Source organism: Leptodactylus fuscus, chromosome 9, assembly GCF_031893055.1.
Source record: "Leptodactylus fuscus isolate aLepFus1 chromosome 9, aLepFus1.hap2, whole genome shotgun sequence".
In the NCBI taxonomy this organism is placed as follows: Eukaryota; Metazoa; Chordata; class Amphibia; order Anura; family Leptodactylidae; genus Leptodactylus; species Leptodactylus fuscus.
In genome coordinates, this window is record NC_134273.1 from 17,101,224 (window position 1) to 17,122,111 (window position 20,888).

Genomic DNA, 20,888 nt, shown 5'->3' on the forward strand with positions numbered 1-20,888 from the left:
TTCGCTAGAATCCCATCCACTTTGCCCGTACTGTAAAATGACACGATACTTCCAGAGTTGTCTCCGCCACAGGCAGATTGTGGCGTTTCCGTCCCTTGGGGCCCCGGCCTAGGATTTATATACTGTGACTATGGAACGTCTCTGTCTAATAAAATCTCATATTGGTACGTCTCTGTTCGCATTCAGCTGTTTTAATTATTGTAATACCAAAGGTGCAGATAATTGATATGTTGTGAGATCTCTGCTTGCAGTCATTCAATAGGACCCGTCATAACGTACTTTCAGGGGATAAATATCTATCCTGATACTGTGATGATCTCACAAGTACACGGCCCATTACAGTATAACCCCTCGCTATCCAGTGTATCAAAATGGGTGGTCTTTATACTCATCACCCACAAAATGGGCACTCCGGGGATGGATATGGCGGTGTTATTGGGCAGATTAGGACAGCAGTTGGTGTAACTTGGTAAACATCACATGGCAGGGAATCAGAGGAGCGGCAGGGGATGGGTAATCGGTGTAAGAAATTTGAGGGATGGACCACCCCTTTAACAGCCGATATCATTATACCAGGATATGGCGGTGATGATGTGTAAGCTGGCATGATAGATGGCACAATGGGGGAATTAGCCGCCAGAAATATTAGGAGGCTGGTGACCCCATTTCTGCCAAATAAATTATAACATAAGTAATGTACAGTCGACTCTCAATATTACATATCGGTATATAAAGTATATCGGCTATAACGTATATTTTCTCTGGTCCCGACTAATCTACATGTATTTTTATCCTGTTATAACGTAATACGGTTCGCATATAACATAGCTCTTTTTCGGACCCCTGCAGCCAATTGCATGCACTTTTCGCCACATATAATGTAGTACGTTGTGTACAGACGGGCCCCACCCAGCCAATCGCATGCATTTTCTGCCGTGTATAATGTAGTACATTATACGTGCGAGCCTCTGACGAGTCTCTCACTGCATTGCCCTCTGGGTAGATTAGTTCGCCGGAAGCAAGGCATACGTGTCTCGTGTCGTGTGAAGTGCCGGTTTTCGTTGTTTATTGATGTCAGAATGCCTCCCAAAAAGAGGACTAAGTTTACTGTGCAGCAGAAGGTAAGCCTGACATGGAGTTGCACACTGGTAAAGATCGTTTTGTGTCAATTGCATTGCGGTTTGACATAGTTATCGTGAATAACGTATTCGGGGTCTAGCACCGTGAAATACGTTATATATGTATAACATATTCGCCTTATAACGTATTTATTTTCCCGGTCCCGACAATACGTTATATCGAGAGTTGACTGTATTAGAAATTATTGTTAACCCCTTGTATGCCGAATACATAAAAGGTAGAGGAAATCTGCCCATTGAGTTCTATGATGTCCGTAAATGCGTCCAAATGGACAAATATAAAACGTGTGCGTTTTTTTTAACACATTTTTTTCTGTTTGTCAACAAATACAGCCTCGTGAACCCAGTCATTAACTCTCAATGTTCTTAAAATGGCCGCCTGACATCCGTTCTTCAATGTAGTGTGAATAAGCCCCTAACCCAATTATAAATCAGTGGGGTCTGCTGTGTATCCCTTCCGGCAGTGCGGTTTGTTAATCATGATGCAAGTGTGAACTGCGCCTTATTCCCATGTGCAGTTTCTCTCACAAATGATCAAAATAAGTTTTTTTTTTTCTCAACAATTCGTCAAACCGTGAGAAAAACCGCAGCACGACCACAAAATGTGAGCAGAGCCAGAGTCCAGTGACGCACAATAAGCTTTATTAACCCCTTATACTTGGGTGGCCATGACACCCGCCTGTCCTCTCACCCAACCCTGTCTCCCAAGCCCCGCCCACGGCCCGGTCAGCACGTGCAGGTGTACCCGCCGCCTTCCCGGCATCCTTCGCGCCCTGTAACAGGTGCTGAGTCTCCGCCCCTCCGCTCCCTGGTTGCTTGGTAACCGCTCAGGCCTATAGGGCCGGTAGTTGGTAGGACGAGACTATAAACCGCCGGAGGCCGCGCAGCCCCGGGAGGAGGAGGACAGGTAACAGCCGGTCCGGGGGGAGGGAAAGCGGTGTGTTTGTGTCACATGGGCGCTGGTGCTGTCAGATTGCCGGGGCCGTGTAGTGCCGCATCAGTCATTGGGTGTCAGGCTGTATTATGGCGGATACTGTTATAGGGACCAGGTCACACTGGCAGTGACTGAGCCGTTATTTGTCTGTAATGAGCGATTGTATGACTAGTGTGAGATCAGGACGTGTCACGATATCTGTCAGGGTTGTGATATGGTCCCATTTACTAATAGTGCTGTCACCTCTAGCCTTACCTGTATGATCTATAGGTGAGAGCCTTCATGTGGCTGCAGTACTGCTAATCTCCACTCAGTGTGTGAGGGCGCTGTGCTGTTACTTCATGATTGTCAGTGGGCTGGCCTCAGGAACTGCCACCCGTCCTGACAATGATTGATTTAGGAGCGTGCTCGTGGATCGGTGACTGAAACCACTCCAGCATGGTGGACCCAAAGAACCGAAACCCAGCGCAGGTGTGAACCAAACGTCAGCCTCATACAGTCCACTGAGTGGCTGCCGATGGGGGAGGGGGGTCTGATGCTACACAACAGCTCCTTTACTTCTCTGTGGCATCGGAACACCCCCCCCCCCTATTGAGGTCAGTGGGGGACGGGTGATGGTCGGACGTCATCTTAGTGCTTTCCACTATGAAATTGTTCCCCAGCTGATGTGTGTGTGTGTGGCCTTATACTAGTGATACGTCATCACACTATAAGATGGGGCTATTCCTTTGTTGTCTTCATATTATACTAGCAATTTTAAGGAGGTTTTCTTGCTGATCCAGGTGCTAAGAAACAGGATACCAAAAGCAGTTATATAGGACGGGAGCGTCAGGCTCTGCCCACTGTGTATTGAAGGCAGCGGTGTACTGCATCTGTGCTCCAGTTTATATAGGACTAGAGCTTCAGGCTCCATCCACTGTGTAGCGGTGTACTGTATCTGTGCTCCTGTTTATATAGGAGTGTAGCTTCAGGCTCTGTCCACTGTGTAGTGCTGGTAGCTGTGTACTGCAGCTGTCCTTGAGTAGCCCCAAAGCTGCTTCTTGCTCTGTCCATCTTTGTAGCTTCCAGAGCTGATCGGTTGAGGGGCTGACACTCGCTGATGACCTATCGATAATATGATAAATGAAGGGGGGGGGGGGGGGGTTCCTGGAGATCCCCGGTGTAAAGCCAAAATAGACGTTCAATGTTCCAAATTAGAAGGTTTTTGCCTGAAGCCTCTTGAGTGCTGCAGTCTATTTTGGTTTTGTATGTGATGTGGATTCTCGCACTGTGCCCTTAGAGGGCTATTCCTATCTCACCCGCTGGGCTGCCGGTGACACCAGCGCCTGTAACACTCCTTAAAGTCAATGTGCGGTTTCTCTTGATGGGAAATTGCTCTTATGTTCCTATCATGATATTCAGCAAAAAAACAAACAAATCTGAATCGTTATCACGGTGGAGGCATCTACTGCAGTCATGGGTATGGGTCTGCTGGGTGGTGTTTTTGGGAATAAGACATCACTTCTATGGCTTATCACCTTTGACAACCTCTGTGTTTTTGGGATGTGTGTGAACACCTTCCTGAGCAGATGCCCCTCGGGCAGTGACAGCTGAGCGCTCCTTGTTTATCCAGCTGATGCCTCCTGTAGATTTTGGGCACCATGTACAGCCTTTTGGTGTAAATGAGTGCAAAGGTCAACCTCAGGACAGGTGAGGACGTCACTTCTCTTCTTTCACTTAAAAAGAGGATGTCCCTCTTTGTCACTTGGGTGGATTTATGGTCCTTGCTGCATCCAGTACATCAGTGCCAGATCTGTCACATAGTGGACACACGGACCCCCTGGTGGAGCTCACATGCTGGGAAACCATGGGTGGGTCTTTGTGAGAAAAGTGACGTGTGTATGGTAAAATGTACAGGCAGTGGGTCCTTGTGGTGAGCTCTTCGACCAAAGTGATGATATAGGTAGCCATCATCTGATAGTCGGACGCTAACAGCTCAGTGACATGTACAGGACATCCGGCGGTCACACGTGTTGGCTCTCATGACAGGGCTTCAAGTGGCATCCTCAGGCCGGGTTCACACTAGTGTCAGAGCTTTTCTCTCTGCTTTTTTTCAGCATTTTTTGGGTGGACCCTATTATAGTCTGAGATCCATGCGTTGAAACTTTCCGTAGGTAACAGCTTTTTTTAGTGGATTAGGTTTCTGTTCTTGCGGCGCTTGGAAAATGGAAAGCCCAACGTTCGTGTGACCCTGGCGTCAGCAGGATAATGCTCGTTCACCCACACAAGGTTTCAGAAATGTCTCCACCATAGTATAACACTCTTGTGCCTGCTCAGACACCAGATTTATCGCCAATTTAGTCTTTATGGAACCAGCTGGGAAGCCGTCATTAACCTATTAGGCCCCGTTCCCACGGAGTACCGTGCCACTCATTCTGACACGTAAACACGTGTCAGAGTGAGCACTTCAAAACAGATCTCATTGACTTCGATGGGTGCCGTCTTACACGCGCTACACATTGAAATCAATGGGTTAAAAAGCCTCCCATTGATTTCAATGTGTAGCGCGTGTAAGATGGAACCCATTGAAGTGAATGGGATTCTGGTTTGAAGCGCTCACTCTGACACGTGCTTACGTGTCAGAATGAGCGGCGTGTTACTCCGTGGGAACGGAGCCTAAGTGTGCAGGATCTGCAGGCCCGGTTGTAAAGTTTATGGGTAAATGGATATCCTATAGTACCTTTATACCCCACCTCAGACTTGTACTGAGCCTCCTGAACAGGAAGAAACTTCTCTTCGAACCTAAAATCACCAAATATTGTGTCTGTGACTATTTTATTTAACCCAGAAACACTGATAAGATCACCTAGTCAGGGTCGGCTTTCTTGTGGAGCACCGCTGTTCGCCATAGACCTTATTCACGTTATTGAGACTTTCCCGCTACAACAGACATGGCCCATAGAGGGGTATGGTTTCTGGGGAAGAGCCGGGTTTGTGTTAGCTATTACAACTACAACTCCCAGCATGCTGGTTTACAGATCACTGTCTTACAGCGTATCATTGGAGGATCAATAGGCAGGTGAATGGGAGAGGGCTGAGTGTTGTGTGATCCTTGTGTCTGACCTTTAGCACCAGGCGGGGTGAGCAGTGTGGGCCGGGCCCAGGATAAGCTCCTTATCTTCTAGCACAAGGAGGTCAATGCTGGAGGAGATACCACAGCGCCCCTGACATTCAGCTCCTTCAGTAAGTGCTCTGTGGGACAGATGGGGTAATAATATTCTGTATTGTTTCCATGTCTTCTGGTTTGTGATGTCTCTCTGTATTACCTGTGATAAATCTGTATAGTGACATGTACAGTGTGGTAGTAAAGCTAAGTAACCTTCTAAGTATCTGACTATATCAACGCCTCCCCCTGTGACTGTATGTCCGATTATATGCATGATGTTTGTTATACCTTTTCCTGATTTTAATGGGGTTGCCAATAGTATAAGAACTATAATAAATGCAGCAAATGTTACACAAATAGACCCCCTGCTATTGCTCTGCACGCTTGGACAGATTGTCTGTACATGCGGTGATGATGTGTTATAGATCCACATGACTGTGGCAGCCAATGATGGCTTCGGCCTGCAATCTTCTGCATTTTGACACTGTCCCTTTATGCTGTGGGATTTTTTCCCCGGCTTTGAACTTTTGCAGTGTTGGTCTTTTTGAGACAATGAAAAGTGATCTGATACTTGTGTGTGAAGAGTTTTTTATTTTATGATCATCCTTTAAGGGCCGTTCCTGCTGTGGTTCTTCCATTGGCTGATCGTAGTGGGTTCTAGGGGACATACACATACATATACAAATACCGTACATGCATACACATATATATATATATATATATATATATATATATATATATATATATATATATATATATATATATATATATATACACACGCACATGTATATACACATATATATATATATATATATATATATATATATATATATATAATATATATATACGCGCACACACACATATATATATGCACATTCCTCTGATAGTGATCTATCCTTAAAACATCATGAATTTAAAGGGGACCTGTCTCAGGTTTGGGGCCCTGATGCTGCTGGGGATTATGGCTACAGACCCCGCCATCACCCCCAAATTCAACCTCCCAAACCTCTAATGTTATGTATCCTACGTCCATAATCCATTGCTGCCCTGAAATCTCGCCCATTATATTCTAATCCTCCGCTGAATTCTAGTCCAGGAATACAATGGCTTGTGCCCACATCCTCTGTATACACTGCGATAGACTATTACTGTATTTAATTTTGGCAGAGCCATCTGGAGGGGATTACTTGTGGGGCGGCTGTAAGTAGATTGGAGGGCTGCTATTTACAGAATTAATGTCCCTTTACCGGGGATTCTTAGCAGGGTAAAGTCACGGTCCCTGGCAGAGGGGTCATGTCTACGGTGGAGGGTATTAAGTGATAAATCACATGGTACTAAAGTGCCGTGTGGGTTACATGTGCCGCGCTTTACCCAGATTAGTGAGGGCACAACGTAGCAGAGAAAGCCCCAGACACAGGGCCTGGATTATATCACCTGCTGCGTCTCCAGTGTATCCTCTGTGCTGCTGTTGGTATAGGAGTATAACCTATGATATATTCTGTCTTCTGACGCAATACGTACATTAAAAGGCCAGCATTTATCCGGTTTCCCCTATTACTTGTATCTTGTCATAAGCAGCTCTTACACATTTCACGTATCCTGGAAAATCTGAGAAGCATATCCTGTCATCTGTCCTCATGTATCCGTCTATATACCATGCGTAGTGAGACATGACAGCCATTATCACCTGTTTCCCACCTCTGTAGTAGTCTGCTGATGATCTTTCTGAATCAATGATGTGCCGTGTTATCTGCATCCGATACCAGATTTATTGATGATATTTCTAACCATTTTCTTTTCACTTTTAGGATATGTCTAGATAGATGGTTTGTCCATCTGCTGTATACAGGAGATTAGACGTCTGCATGTTATAAGCCGGCTATGGGTGATTGGAGGTCGGGAAACATGCCAGAATCAGGTAATTCTACATTCTGACATCTTGTTTGCCTCAGCTGACGCTTACATTGTACAATGAATTATTGCAGGTAAGGTTACGGTCACATCTGTCGGACGCCCGGTTTCTATTGCAGACTGTTTACAATCGCAGATTAAGAATGCCCTACAAAATACAGACAACACATTGGTTACTCAGTGGATCCCATTGTCGTCAGTCGGGTGTCTCAGGATCTGATGGTGTCTGTCATTAAATGGATCGATCTCTCCTATTATTTGTTCTTCTGTCTTTCAGAACAGACTAAATACTCATGAGAACACAGTCTAAGGCCTTGTTCACATAATCTGTTCTGGGGAGTCTGCATGGGGACCCCCCTGAACGGACTACCGAACGCATTGATAAGCAGTATGCAGTGAAAGCACATGGACCCCATAGACTATAATGGGGTCAGTGTGCGTTTCTACATGGAACATGCGGACAGAAAAGTAGTTCACGATCTGCTCTCCTGTCTGCATAACTTGTGCGGAGACCGTGCAGAAAGCACACAGACTCCATTATAGTCTATGGGGTCCGTGTGCTTTCACCGCTGACCGCTTGCCAATGCGTTCGGTAGTCCATTTGGGGGGGAGGGTCCCCATGCGGACACCCCCGAACGGTTTACCAGCGCAAATGTGAAAGAGGCCTGACCTGCAGATTTTAATGGGGCTGATCAGGTCCTGAAGGGAACTGATACCGATGACCTATCCACAGGACAGGTAATCAGTATCAGATTAGTCAGGGTCCGATATCGTGTTCAGGTTTCAGCTGGCAGAAGCCATATAATGCATGGATGAGCGCAGTTCTGCTCCTATTGAAGTAAATCGGAAGCAGGGCTTCAATTCCAAATGTCATTGATACAGACCAGAAGCTGTATATACAAGTGCACAGAGCTCTGTATACTGTAATAGCGATGCCTGGAACTGCAGCCTCATTCACTTGAATAGTAGCTGAGCCGCTTCTGGCTGTATATCTAGTGCAGGGGTAGGGAACCTTCCGCTCTCCAGCTGCTGTGAAACTACAACTCCTAGCATGCTCCATTCACCTCCATTGGAGTTCCAGGAACAGCAGAGCAAGTATGCATGCTGGGAGTTGTAGTTTTGTAACAGCGGGAGAGCCAAAGGTTCCCTACTTCCTGATCAGTATAGGGTATGAGTGATTGACCCTGACACATCTGATAGACCACCAGTATCAATTACCTTCAGGTCCTGGACATGTTGATTAGACATGTATGGTGCATAAACAATATATGTAAATTATGTCTGATAGATATGAGTGACACTTGTAGAGAAATGTGTGTTCTCCTACCTGTCTGGTGAGGTGGCCATTAGCCTCTGCATCCCGGCGGAGAGCGAATGGAGAGGTGACTGCTCATGTGTGCCCCTGCCAACCACAGAGAGCCATGTTCTTCTTCACATAGATGTGGATCACAGGGGTGGAACGTGCAACTTTCAGACTTTAATGACATGCCCTGTGGATGCCATAAATGTCCGAGCTGGGAATACTCCTTTAACTTTGCACAACTTCCCGTAGTAATCCTGGTTCTAAGTACACCCTTCTGGTCCGAGCAGACATCACGTCTTTGGTACATGCAATGTTCTGAGCACCCAGTACACTGTGGTTAGTAAGTCTTATATAATTAGGCCCGATGGGGGGTTGATCTTCTTACGGTCGGTGTCTTTGTAGCCAATTACTATAATGATTCTGTACCTGCAGTGTCTGGAGGAATTCCTTTGTGGTTAATCACGCTTGAGGTGCGGTGCTGAACACTTGGCCTTTTCTTCAGTTTGTGTTACATTCTCATCTGTCATTGTTCATCGTATATTTTTCAGATACCAGGATTATTTCACGATACAACTCTGAGCCCAGAATGACCTCCCCGACCCTCCTGCAGCCCTCCATCAGCATAGCCAAAATGGCCCAAGAGCCCAACTTTTGTCATGAAGACAATGTAGAGCAGTGTATCACTTACATTGACCAGGTGAGTACAGTAATGCGTCGCTGTATGATACGTCTGCATTAGTGCGTTATATGTATCCCAGACAGAGAAGGAAGCTCATAGGCATCCTCAACTCCTTATTGATATATCACCAATTTAAAGGAGTTATCAGACTTATTTTTAGAAGAACCATGCCGATGTGGCGAGTAACAAAGTGTGTGATTGCTGCGAGCTATGATGAAATTGGTTAAGTCTCTCTCAAAGGGGATGGTCCAAGTTTTAAAGTTATTCCCAATCCATGATGTAAGGGATAACTGGCTGATCAGTATGGGTTCAACTACTCGGACCGATACAGATCCTGTGAATGTGAGTCTTGTTTCTCTACAATGTGCAATGCTGCTCCAATTTCTGCCGGCTCTGTACAGTCCGCTTCATAGACAATGAATGGAGCAGCAACACAAATGCCGAATTTGTCTTTTTGGAGACTGGGAAACAAAGACCCTTTTCTTAAGATCAGTCTGGGTTACAGAGGTCAAACCCCTACAATTCGGAAAGCTATCATCCTATACAGGAATTCAGTGTAAAATTTGGTCCCACCCCTTAATGCTGCCATTTGGTGTATTCTGTTGTTACAATGACCTTTTCTCTTCTTGTAGGAGCTGATAACATTGGGGTTTCCTTCACTACAAACCGTGTCCAGAAATGGTGGCAGTAGGAGGCTGCATGTAGTGTCCATTATGAACTGTATCCATGAGCTGCTTCAGCGACACACCCGGGATCTGCGAAGGCGCGAAGATGTAGAAGTGCAGCTCCTTAAAGTGAACAGCGACTTGGAACATCTGCACAACAGTCACAGCAAACTTAAGGTTAGTAGGGTCAAGTGTCCCGCATGTCTATTAGTTTGGTGTTCGCTGATATGATCGTCCACAGTCCTATCCCTAATACTCTATATATTCTCTGTATGTGACCTCAGGATCAGCTGGATCTGACAAAACGAGAAAACGCTGCTCTCCTGGAGAGAGAACGGCAGCAGCAGTGCAAAAACCACAACCTGCTGCAACTACTGAAGAACGAGAAGGAGGAGGTGAGTCCTGTGCAATGGCTGCTGCAGGATTGGACACACACCATGGACAGGGGTGGCAGTGTTTTTGCAAAGATGCAGCCGTGTTTCTCTAATCCTGTACAATCCCTTTAAAAGTTTTTTAATGTATCCTGGAAATAGTTGGATACGGTTTTCTTACGGCTTCCTTCTTATTCCAGCAATAAGCATAGACTGTATTACCACAATCTGTGTCTGTTGCTCCTGTTGCTGCCACAAATGAGTTGTCTTATGACAGTCGTGTAGGGAAACGACAAGGGATTCTTCATTTTGCTGCTTCTCTTGTTCGCTCACTCCTACTTGTAAAGGATGCCCTAAAATACACCAATGGTAACCCTTTATATGTCTTCCTAGGTGGTAACTCTGTGTATGTTATAAATAAATATCAGTGCGCCTTGTGCATTTCTTACAGGTACAGAAGCTGCAGAACATCATTGCCAGTCGCTCCACTCAGCACAATCATAACATGAAGAGGAAAGAGCGGGAATATAACAAGTTGAAGGAGAGGTTGTACCAGCTGGTCATGGACAAGAGAGACAAGAAAATCTGTAGGTGACATTGCATGTACAGACGCTGTTATCATATTCATCGTTCTAGAGTTCTGCGATTATCTGGTCACATCACTTCTTCTGTAATAAATGGGATCCAGTGGATGATATCATATGTGTGGGGCCTCGTGACCCTTCCCCAATAGTAGATGTGGGGAAGATCAGGACTGAGCTTTTTCTTTCAACTGCACATTCAAGGGACAAGCTATTACCAGAGGTGTCCTTGTCCTAATGAGAGCACATGTATCCTCAGCCAAGCCAAGTGTACATCTGTACGGGGGCTTTGTGAAAGGTCCCACAGCTATTGTGTGGGCTTGTGTAGGTATGGTAGCATCTGATGATGTGACATGGCTTTCAGAACTGATAAACCTGTGAGTTTCAGTAGAAATCATGTCTAATATCCTAGAGTGTTGCTGCAAGAGAGCCGAGGGAAGACATAGGGATTTAACAACCAAACATGTCTGCTTTACTATACTCTCACATACCCTGACCTCCATCTGGTTTAATCTCTACAATCCTCTATCTCCAAGTATAAGTGTAAGGCTTGTGATAGGACATGTAGTAATTCATAGTTTGTCTCTTATGTTCCACCTACATTGTTCTGCCCAGTTCCTAACACACATTCGTTTTACAGCCATTGATGTGCTGAACTATGTAGGACGAGCTGATGGCAAGCGGATGGCCTGGAGGACCAGCAAAACCGATGCCAAGTGAGTACAATGTATATTTAATGCCTAGTAAGTGTAATAATTGGCAGAAAGATATCTGGAACATTAGTTTTTAGAAAATAAGGCTTTATGCCTCCAGCCTATGAGCTACATTGTATACAGAGATGTTTGACGTCATTTAGACCCTTGACATCACCGATTTTGGGTCAGAATAAAATTACTGACTCCAGCTACAAAGTTGAGGTTTTTTAATTCTATTATAAATTGATGTTGTACGATTATATTTGTTCCTGGCCATAGACAATACATAATGTGCATTTTGTCCTTTCAGGAATGAAGAGGAGATGTACAAGGTCCTGCTCAGCGACTACGAACAGAGGCAGAAGCAGCTAATGCTGGAGAACGCCGAACTGAAGAAAGTCCTGCAGCAGATGAAGAAAGAAATGATCTCCGTCCTCAGCCCGCAGAAGCCGAAAGCGAAAGAGAAACTGGAGGATAGTCTCGGCCCTGTAAGTGTCTCCGTCTGGGCCAGATCTGTTTCTGTACCCGTTTGCTGCAGTTTACAATACTGGCTGCTGTTGACTGATCTCCTGCATTTTCAGGCTCTCTCGGATGGGGAGGACGATGCTGCAGACTCCAGTAAAGACAACCTAATAGAGTTATCCTGTGAGGCCGTCAGGGAGCAGCTGGTCAACAGCATCCGGCAGCAATGGCGCATACTGAAGAGTCATGTGGAGAAGCTGGACCACCAAGGTAGGCCTTTGTTAGCATTATAGTCCAGACACAGCAGGTTGTTTCCATAAATGATGAATAATTTGCCAGTGAAGTCTAACTGGATTTTGCAGCGTATTTGCTGATGATTTCACCCCTATTGAAGTGGATCTGCATCAGAAAATCCACTACATATGAATAGGGTTATGAGAAGCCTATTCCCTTACAAACCTATCACCCTTATAACTTGCTCAAATCCCCTGATATTTGGCTCTAAACATGTGACCCGCTTGCAGCTTCTCAAGTATGTGTGGCATCCCCAGATCGCAAAGGCTTGATCTCCAGGGAGGATCACGAAAAGGAGCTGGAAAAATTAAAGTCAGAAATTCAGTGCTGCAAAGAAACCATAAAGAACCAGCAGCACCTGTTACAGGTATGGGGGTGTCATGGCCAGGTTTAGAGTGATTTCCAGTGTCATGTAGATTTATAAGTTGTGATATTTTACAATGTAGTCGGTTAGATGGTGTAATAGGCAAAGATGGTGACTCTAGATCAAAGGGTATTTACATTCTTAGGGGGCATTCACATGGAGTTGGTTCTGAGACAATAACTCTCGTAAGAATCAGCGCTGCAAAACAGAATCCCATTGACTTCAATGGGTTCTGTTTAACGCGCGTAACACATTGAAATCAATGGGATTCTGTTTTGCAGCGCTTATTCTTATGCGAGTTATCGTGTCAGATCCAACGCCGCGTTTCTCTGTGTTAATGCTCCCTTAGTGTGTCACAGCATCCTGGGCCTGGGGAAGTCTTCATCCAGGAAATAATGTATTGGGGCTTATTGGCTATTCATTTGCATGGTTTTACACAATCCCTTCCCCATTAGAGGATCATCAAGATATTTAGTTACTTTCAGGGCCCCATGTGGTGTAAACGCCACGCGGCAAAGCGCTGCATTTTACAGTCTAGCAAATCCCATCCACGCCTTGCAGAATAATATGCGCAGCGGACACGCTACGGTTTCCAAAACGGTCACAGTTTTGAAAATCACAGCATGTCAATTGTACCTACGGAAAAGCCGTCAGTTTCCCTATAGGTATAAGGGAAGCAGAAAGTCTGCAGAGGAACAAAGTGACTTGAAATGCCTTAAGCCTGCAGTATGTCATTGTTGCTTTTGGCTTTAAAGCAGAGACCCCCACGTTTTTTGTTGTTGTGGATTTTGTTGCAGTTTTTTGAGCCAAAGCTACAAAAGGAATGGGAAATGTATAGGAAGTTCTTATACTTCTCCCTTCTGCTCAATCTAGTCCTGGTTTTAGCTTTAAAAAAAAAAAAAAGGGAAAAAAAGCCTGCAATAAAAAAAAAGTTGTTTCTGCAACGTGGGGCCTTAGCCTAAAAGTGTAATGCAAAGGTTAAAAGCTGGGGGTGGGGCACAGAAAACTGCAGGTGAGCTACACCATAAATCACCAGATCTGTGTAGTGTTCTGTATGTGTGTGTATAGATAGATTATTATTAGAGATGAGCGAGTACTATCCGAAACTTCAGTTTCGAATAGCACGCACCCATAGGAATGAATGGACGTAGCTGGCACGCAGGGGGTTAAGTGGCCGGCTGCCGGCAAAGTCTGCGTGCTGGCCATTTCCATTCATTCCTATGGGTGTGTGCTATTCAAAACGGCCATTTCAAATAGTACTCTCTATTATTATTAATAATATTATATTATAAAATATATATATATAAAATATAATTTATTTTTATTTTTTTTCTATGGCAGCATGCGGCCAAGCAAAAATTCTGCACGGTGTTCACACTGTGACCTTAGAGTGTTTCATTTGTGGTGCACTGCTGCCCTCTATTGTATTGTGGCGCATATTACATGCAAAGTTCTTGCTCCAACCTGCTCCAATCTGCAGTGAAACAAAACACTTGACAGGTTCCTTCTCAGATCTTGGCCGATTGACCGAACTAGTGAAGTATGGCTTTCAACCAAAAAATCCCACCTACCCTATTGAAAATGATTCGGTGCAATATTGTGGCCTTTGTCTTGCTGTAGCCCCCTGGCCTTATTGTCACGCACTGACATCTCTGGCAATATCGCTCAACCACGGCCTAAAACCTCTGTCTACACTAAATCTGACACCTGGCTAATAATTGTATCTTCATGTACAGCAACAGGTAGTTGTACCGAGTGATGATGATGATGATACGTCCGCCCTGCTGCAGGATTGCTACCTCCTAGAAGACCAGGAGCGGCTCCAGCAGGAATGGAAACTCTTCACCGAGCAGAAGAAAAACTTTGAAAAGGAAAGGAGAAATTTCACGGAAGCGGCCATCCGTCTGGGCCATGAGGTAATTGATGGTGTATGCTAAGTGGCCACTAGATGGCGCTCCGTCACTGTGTCCAGGGGCCTCTTTGTCTATTTTGTGCTTTATTAGAATTTTTTTTTTCCTTAGAGGAAAATGTTTGAGGAGGATCGAGCGCTGTGGTTAAAGCACCAGTTTCTGAATATGACCTTGTTTTCTGACCGGAAGAGCTCCGAGCACTGCCAATCTCTAAGTGCCTTAAGTAAGTCTCACAAGGCGTAACAGCGGGGTCTTGAGACACTTTCTCTGATATCTCTATTCTCTATCACTACCAGTTATGTCATTGTCATGAATACATCGTTTTAGCAATGCTATTGTGAATGGATGACTAGATCATTCTCTAGTATATAGATTTGAGCGCTGAATTTCGGGATATCCTTCATGTCCCCTATACACAAGCACTCTCAGGTCATGAGTGTAGTAAGAGAAGCCACTGCCTCCCTTGATGGACACTATCAGGATGGGCATCCTATGGCCAGGACCAGCAGTGAGCGGTGGGAATCTTTGGTATAACTCGAGTCAATGCATTTATTTACCCGACAGCGCCACCCCAAGGAAAAGTCTGGCATTACATAGATCCATAAATGCCATGGACTGTCTAGGTAAAGATTTCAATCTGTCCATTCTCCTCTGGTTGAGTGATGGGATTCAGAGTAGAGGGGACACCTGTATCGTGAAATAAGTCTTCTACACCAGAGAAGCCCCTTAAAGGGATTCTACCATTAAACTACCTTTTTTTTTCTAATGAACATGTCGGAATAGCCTTAAGAAAGGTCTTCGCCGTTCCGTTCCGTAGAAATACTGGTTTTAACCGGTATGCAAATGAGCTCTCTGCAGCAATGAGGGCGGGCCCCAGTGCTGAAGGGCCGATGAGCACATCCCCATTGCTGCCCGAGAGCGCTTTCCTGCGCCGCCTCCTTGTTCTGCAGCAACTCCGCCTCTTCTGGCTTCCGCTGGCCATTATTGGGTAGCCGCTCTTGCAGTTCAATACAGGAGCCGTCCGGCAGCCATTTTGGGGTGGCCTCTCTATGCTCCTGTATAGAACTACAAGAGCAAGAGAAGCCAGAAGAGGCAGAGTTGCTGCAGAAGAAGGAGGCGGCGCAGGAAAGAGCTCTCGGACAGCAATGGGGATGCGCTTATCGGCCTTTCAGCGCTGGGGCCCGCCCTCATTGCTGCGGAGAGTTCATTTGCATACCGGTTAAAACCGGTATTTCTACGGAACGGCGCGGCGGAGACCACGTCTAAAGGTAGGAGACGAATAGCCTTTCTTAAGGCTATTCCGACGTGATAATTAGAAAAAAAGGTAGTTTAATGGTAGAATCCCTTTAAGGGCCTGAAAGGCACCAAAAAGTGAGAAACTCCTTTGTCCGATATTTTAAAGGAAAGGTGTATCTGCAGTAAGCTGCCAGTTTTTCTTTTATAGTCGGCTTTAATCTTCTATTTACAGCTTGTTACCAAGAGCACGGACTGAATTTGAGGTTATTGTTTCTTTCAGGCCCCGAACAAGACCCTAATAATAGCCAGTCTAGGTCTCCTCACAATAACCTTCGCCCATCATCTTCAGATTTACCAAGAAGCACTGGGAAGTCACTGCCAGCTACTCCTGCCACCAAGCAGCCTCTTCACAGATACAGGTACATGTCAGCGTATCTAATAGATTATATATATATATATATATATATATATATATATATATATATATATATATATATATATATATTAGAGGTTTCCATGCTGTACTAGGGTCTGGGGCTCTTGGCTAGTGAGCAGGTTATGTACAATAGCCGGGGGCCATATTTTATATTCCTGCTTCTTCTGTATGTGATTCTGTCCTTGCTTTATTAGAGCGTCTCCCATTTGAGGAACCTTCTAAAAACCTGCAGCAAGTACTAATTATGGTTCCCCATAATATATAGGATCATGGTTCCTTCATAATGGGAGAATGGGATCAGTGTATGGCAGGTCTCTCCTCTTCCATATGTGGAGCCAAATACTGGAGTTGAGGGTAACCAGATAATCCGATTTCTGATCTGTAATGTATTGACTTGAGAAATCTCACAGGCCATATTATATTCTAAGATATCTCCCGGATTGTTCCATTGGAGAGACGTTTTGCTGTGACTGTCCAGCAGATGGCGCTCTTTACTGACATATAGGCACTGTGCACATTATATCCATTGGTAGAATAACTCCATGTCCTGATTCTTTACTTGTTCTCTCCTCTTTCAGATCTAATCGGATTGACTCGAATGGCAGCGACCTGTGAAATCCCGGCAGATTTCGATGCTGGACCATCCTCCGCTCTTGCACACACCGGCCTGTGGCCTTGTCTCTGAATTGTCTAAATACCACTTTTCTCCATGATCTGATCAGTTTCTCTGCTGTGAATTTCACTGCCTGCCTAAATGAGTTGCGGCTGTCTTGTCTGCGGGAGCGGATGGATTATTCGCTCCCGGCCGTGTCCCCTGTACGTGTGCGCGCCGTGTGCGGATCTCATAGCTTGTGACTGAACGTGGAATGTTTTTCTTTTTCTCAGGGAATAAAGTCTGGAGAATTCTCATGGCCTTACATTGGCTGGACACGCGTAACGTCCTAGAAGCGCATACCTATACCGGAGTTCAGTCCTAGTGTAATGTAATACTGGGGTGCAATGTGCCTGCTGGTAGGCCCGACCCCGTTTTATGCCCTGATAGGTCTCCCACTGGTTTGGGGGGTAACTCTAATCTTTGATCTTGAAGTATAGATATATATATAACCAAATGATCATGTATTATAAACTGTAATGTGACCGGATGTGTCATGTAGTCAACATCCGCACAGTCTGAGGTTTTCTGTTATGGGACTACTACTCTCATCATGCTCTGCACCCATCATGTCACCAAAAGTTCTAGTCCGCTGCTAAACATCCTCATTGACCTATCACGATGGTGACACAAGGTAGGCTCCATTATTCCTGCCACGCTCGCTGCATGTCGTAGACACATTTTAAGCAATACTTTATAGCCACACCCGGTGCGTCTTTTTAATAGGAACCTGTAAAATGTCTTAATTTATGTCTGAATGTCGGCCAGGTCTATGAAGGAGTCTTCTGTGGCTTGGAGCATACCTGACTTTTTTTTTTGCCAGAAATGGGATTTTGTCATTCTGACGTCTAGGCAAAGCTCACAGCCTTCAGACCAAGTCTACAATCCTTTGGTCATGGCTGCACCCTGCAACATAATCGTCTGAGGCTATATCGAAATCTAATTCCTCTTCTCAGACCTCTCACTTATTGGTCACGTGACCACGCAGCGGCTCAGTCTCCTTCAAATGAAAAGGGCTGGGCTGCAATACCAAGAACAGCCACTATACAATGTATGGCACTGTACTTGGTAAGTAGCGAAGAGGCCGGAGCAATATCGCCCCTTTAAGTACTTGACCCTTAAACACTATAACGGAAGGCCTTGAGTTGAGCCCGCTGCTAACCTCTTATTTCTTTACACTTCATTTGGTATAAAGCTTAAAGGGTTGTCCAGGATCACAAAAACATAGCAGCTTCCTCCCAGGAACAGTGCCACACTTGTCAACAGGTTGTTTGTGGTATTGCAGCTCTGCTCCATTCACTTTAATGAGATTCTATACCAGGTACAACCCTTAAATAGGTATGGCACTGTTTCTGAAAGTAAGCCGCCATGTTCCTGTAATCCCGGACAACCCCTTTAAGTCATTTTAACTTTTTGTTTTAGTAGCTCTCCCTTTTTATTCTGGTTTTCGTTCTCCAAGCCCTTGGTAGCAGAGCTGCTGACCATGTATTGGGCTTTGTACCTTGTACATATCCATAGAGGTATCAGACAGGTTCTCCGTAGCCTGATAACTATGGCAGACACTGACGCCGTTTCAGCACTGCCAAGACGCGACGTTCTCTTTAGCTCACTTAGATATCATGTTAGCGCCACCTGCTGGCCAAACATGACAAACTGCCCCGTATGTGATAGAATATAGCAAGAGCTCTCTCTTCTAAGAATTTGGGTTCTTTGTGAAGATCTGTTGGGGGGAAAAATAAATCTGTAACACTGCCCCTAACTTTCCAGCCTCCATGTTGGCGCCTGGTCTGCGGTTCTGACGTTCCCTGTAGTCATCTATCAGAGGTCTCCTGTCGTGGCACTTAGTCATGTGTATGCTTTTCTGCCTTGTTTTTGTTTTTTAGATTTATAATAAAGTTTTTTTGTTTTTAATGCATGTGTTCTGTCGTTCCTGGTGGTAAATGGAGACTCGATGGGTTTCTTTTATCAGCTCCTGAGCACTCCACCGCCCGTACGATGCCTCCATTGGGCACCTAGTTATCACACATGGGGTACAGGATGGATCAGATCTGTGATAGGACAGTATACTTGGCTCTAATACATACACCCTCAGGTTATGAGGGAGGTGAGAATAGGAGTCCTCTGATGGGGCTGACCTCTGTGTAAGTCTATTGTCAGCTTGGAGAAGGAATGGTCAAATGATCTTTTGATAGGTCACTGGTGCAGAACTTCTGGTTTTCAAAATGAAAGGTCCCAATGGAGACCTCATAGCATACTTGGCAATTGAAATCAATGGGGCTGCCATAAGCGTTGGTCCTCCAGAGAGTGATATACATTTTGTATCCAAGTTTGACCTTTTTCAGCACTGAAAAGAAGCAATTTTTTGCACAAAACATAAAGAATTGCGACCTTTTGTATCTTGTATATCAGATAGAAAGCTGCCCCAGCGTTGTATGAATTTGGCCCTAGTGTATAGGTCTATTGAACATGTTGATGCTCTATATTTTATGGCAAATAACTCATAATATAATTGTAATATTCCCACCTTAGAAGATTTGTATATTAACAGGATAGGCCATAAATGTGTGATAAAATCGGATCTCCACTGAGACCCGCACCTGTCTGAAGCAAGGCCACGACGCAAACCGAGATTAGGAATGGAGGTCACTGGGCATGTCCGACCCCAATTCTATCCCAGACATTTATGATCTATCCTGTGACTATACCCTACAGATAGAAGGTGATACTTCCCCTTTAACATAGTGAAGAACAATATTACATGACAACAGTGGAATAATTTTGGTAGTTACACAAGCCAAGAGACCGGACTAATGTCCTGATGCACGTGCCAAAGGTTTGTCCTTTACCAAAGTCATTGTGACCTGCTATGAAGATGGCAAAATCGGGAAAAATGTGCAAAACACGAAACCAGAGTCAGGAATAAAACTGATTAAAATACAACATAAAATAAAAAAATACAAGATATAGTTGTGGCAAAAAGAGATGCACAAGTCTTTAAAAATTCAGACAAATAGGAACAAAACAAATAACATATCTGGGGCATGTCGTGTACTTTATATGGCCAAATTTGTAACCAGATTCTGGTGCGTTTTTACCAGTGCTAAGGATTTTGTATATTTAATTGCCATCATATATTTAATACATTTCTATTTCATTATCGTTCTAAACATATTATTTAGTTTAGTTCTCATTAGTGTATTATATTATTTTATATTGATTGTGGGTATAAATATATATATTGTAATATTTCATAATTTTATACATATTTTATATAATATATATATATGAAATATAAGAATATATAAAATATGTATATAATTATCAAATATTACTATAAAATTTTAAAACTAATTATATATAGTATATAAATTAAATATATTTATAGAGATATTTAGAAAATACTACAATTTAAAAAAAAAAAAAACTATATATATATATATATATATATATATATATATATATATATATATATATATTCCACATGTTGCTCTTATTATTCTTCGTTCCTGATAAGGTCACATTTGAGAATTAGAGAATTTGATTATTCATTTCATCCTCTCAGGGCTTTGTTAATGTTATTCTATCACTTTATATTTTCTTTCATGTTTCCTTACACTTATTTTTGTCAGCCTTGTGGGTAAGGCACAAACGTCCATCCAAGAAAAACTTCCATATTTTATATATATATATATATATGTATATATATGTATATATATATATGTGTGTGTATATATATGTGTGTGTGTGTATATATAAAAAGTAAGTAGAGTTGTACTAAATGTATATGTAAATTAATATTTCTATAATATAGTTAGATATTTTCCCTTTGTTCTACTTTATACTGATTCATTGTTATATATTTTGTATTTTTGATTCCTACATTTTATATCTATTAATTTGTATTCCTTATATTCTGGTTGTTGTGTCCATTTTGTGTTTATTTTAAATTATAATTATTTCTTTATTTAGATTTATTATACTCAGGGGCATAATATAGATAGATACTATAGATAGATAGATAGATACTATAGATAGATAGATACTATAGATAGATAGATACTATAGATAGATAGATACTATAGATAGATAGATACTGTAGATAGATAGATAC

General features: G+C 43.6%; 1 protein-coding gene across 3 annotated transcripts; it reads left to right on the forward strand.

The window, feature by feature from the left end:
• The first annotated feature begins 1,972 nt into the window (after window positions 1-1,972).
• Window positions 1,973-18,688, forward strand: SSX2IP (SSX family member 2 interacting protein). Of its 3 annotated transcripts, none has more exons than XM_075287054.1 (14): window positions 1,973-2,046; window positions 7,027-7,136; window positions 8,981-9,129; window positions 9,744-9,953; window positions 10,061-10,171; window positions 10,599-10,734; window positions 11,369-11,444; window positions 11,734-11,911; window positions 12,005-12,155; window positions 12,410-12,546; window positions 14,280-14,459; window positions 14,565-14,676; window positions 15,970-16,108; window positions 16,704-18,688. In XM_075287054.1, exons 2-14 carry the CDS (start codon window positions 7,100-7,102, stop codon window positions 16,738-16,740), a joined length of 1,653 nt encoding a protein of 550 aa, XP_075143155.1. In that variant the 5' UTR covers window positions 1,973-2,046; window positions 7,027-7,099; the 3' UTR covers window positions 16,741-18,688. The 3 variants fall into 3 exon arrangements, with proteins under 3 accessions (XP_075143155.1, XP_075143157.1, XP_075143156.1); XM_075287056.1 differs by having other exon boundaries at window positions 12,437-12,546; XM_075287055.1 differs by lacking the exon at window positions 1,973-2,046 and adding an exon at window positions 5,281-5,295.
• Window positions 18,689-20,888: the final 2,200 nt, after the last annotated feature.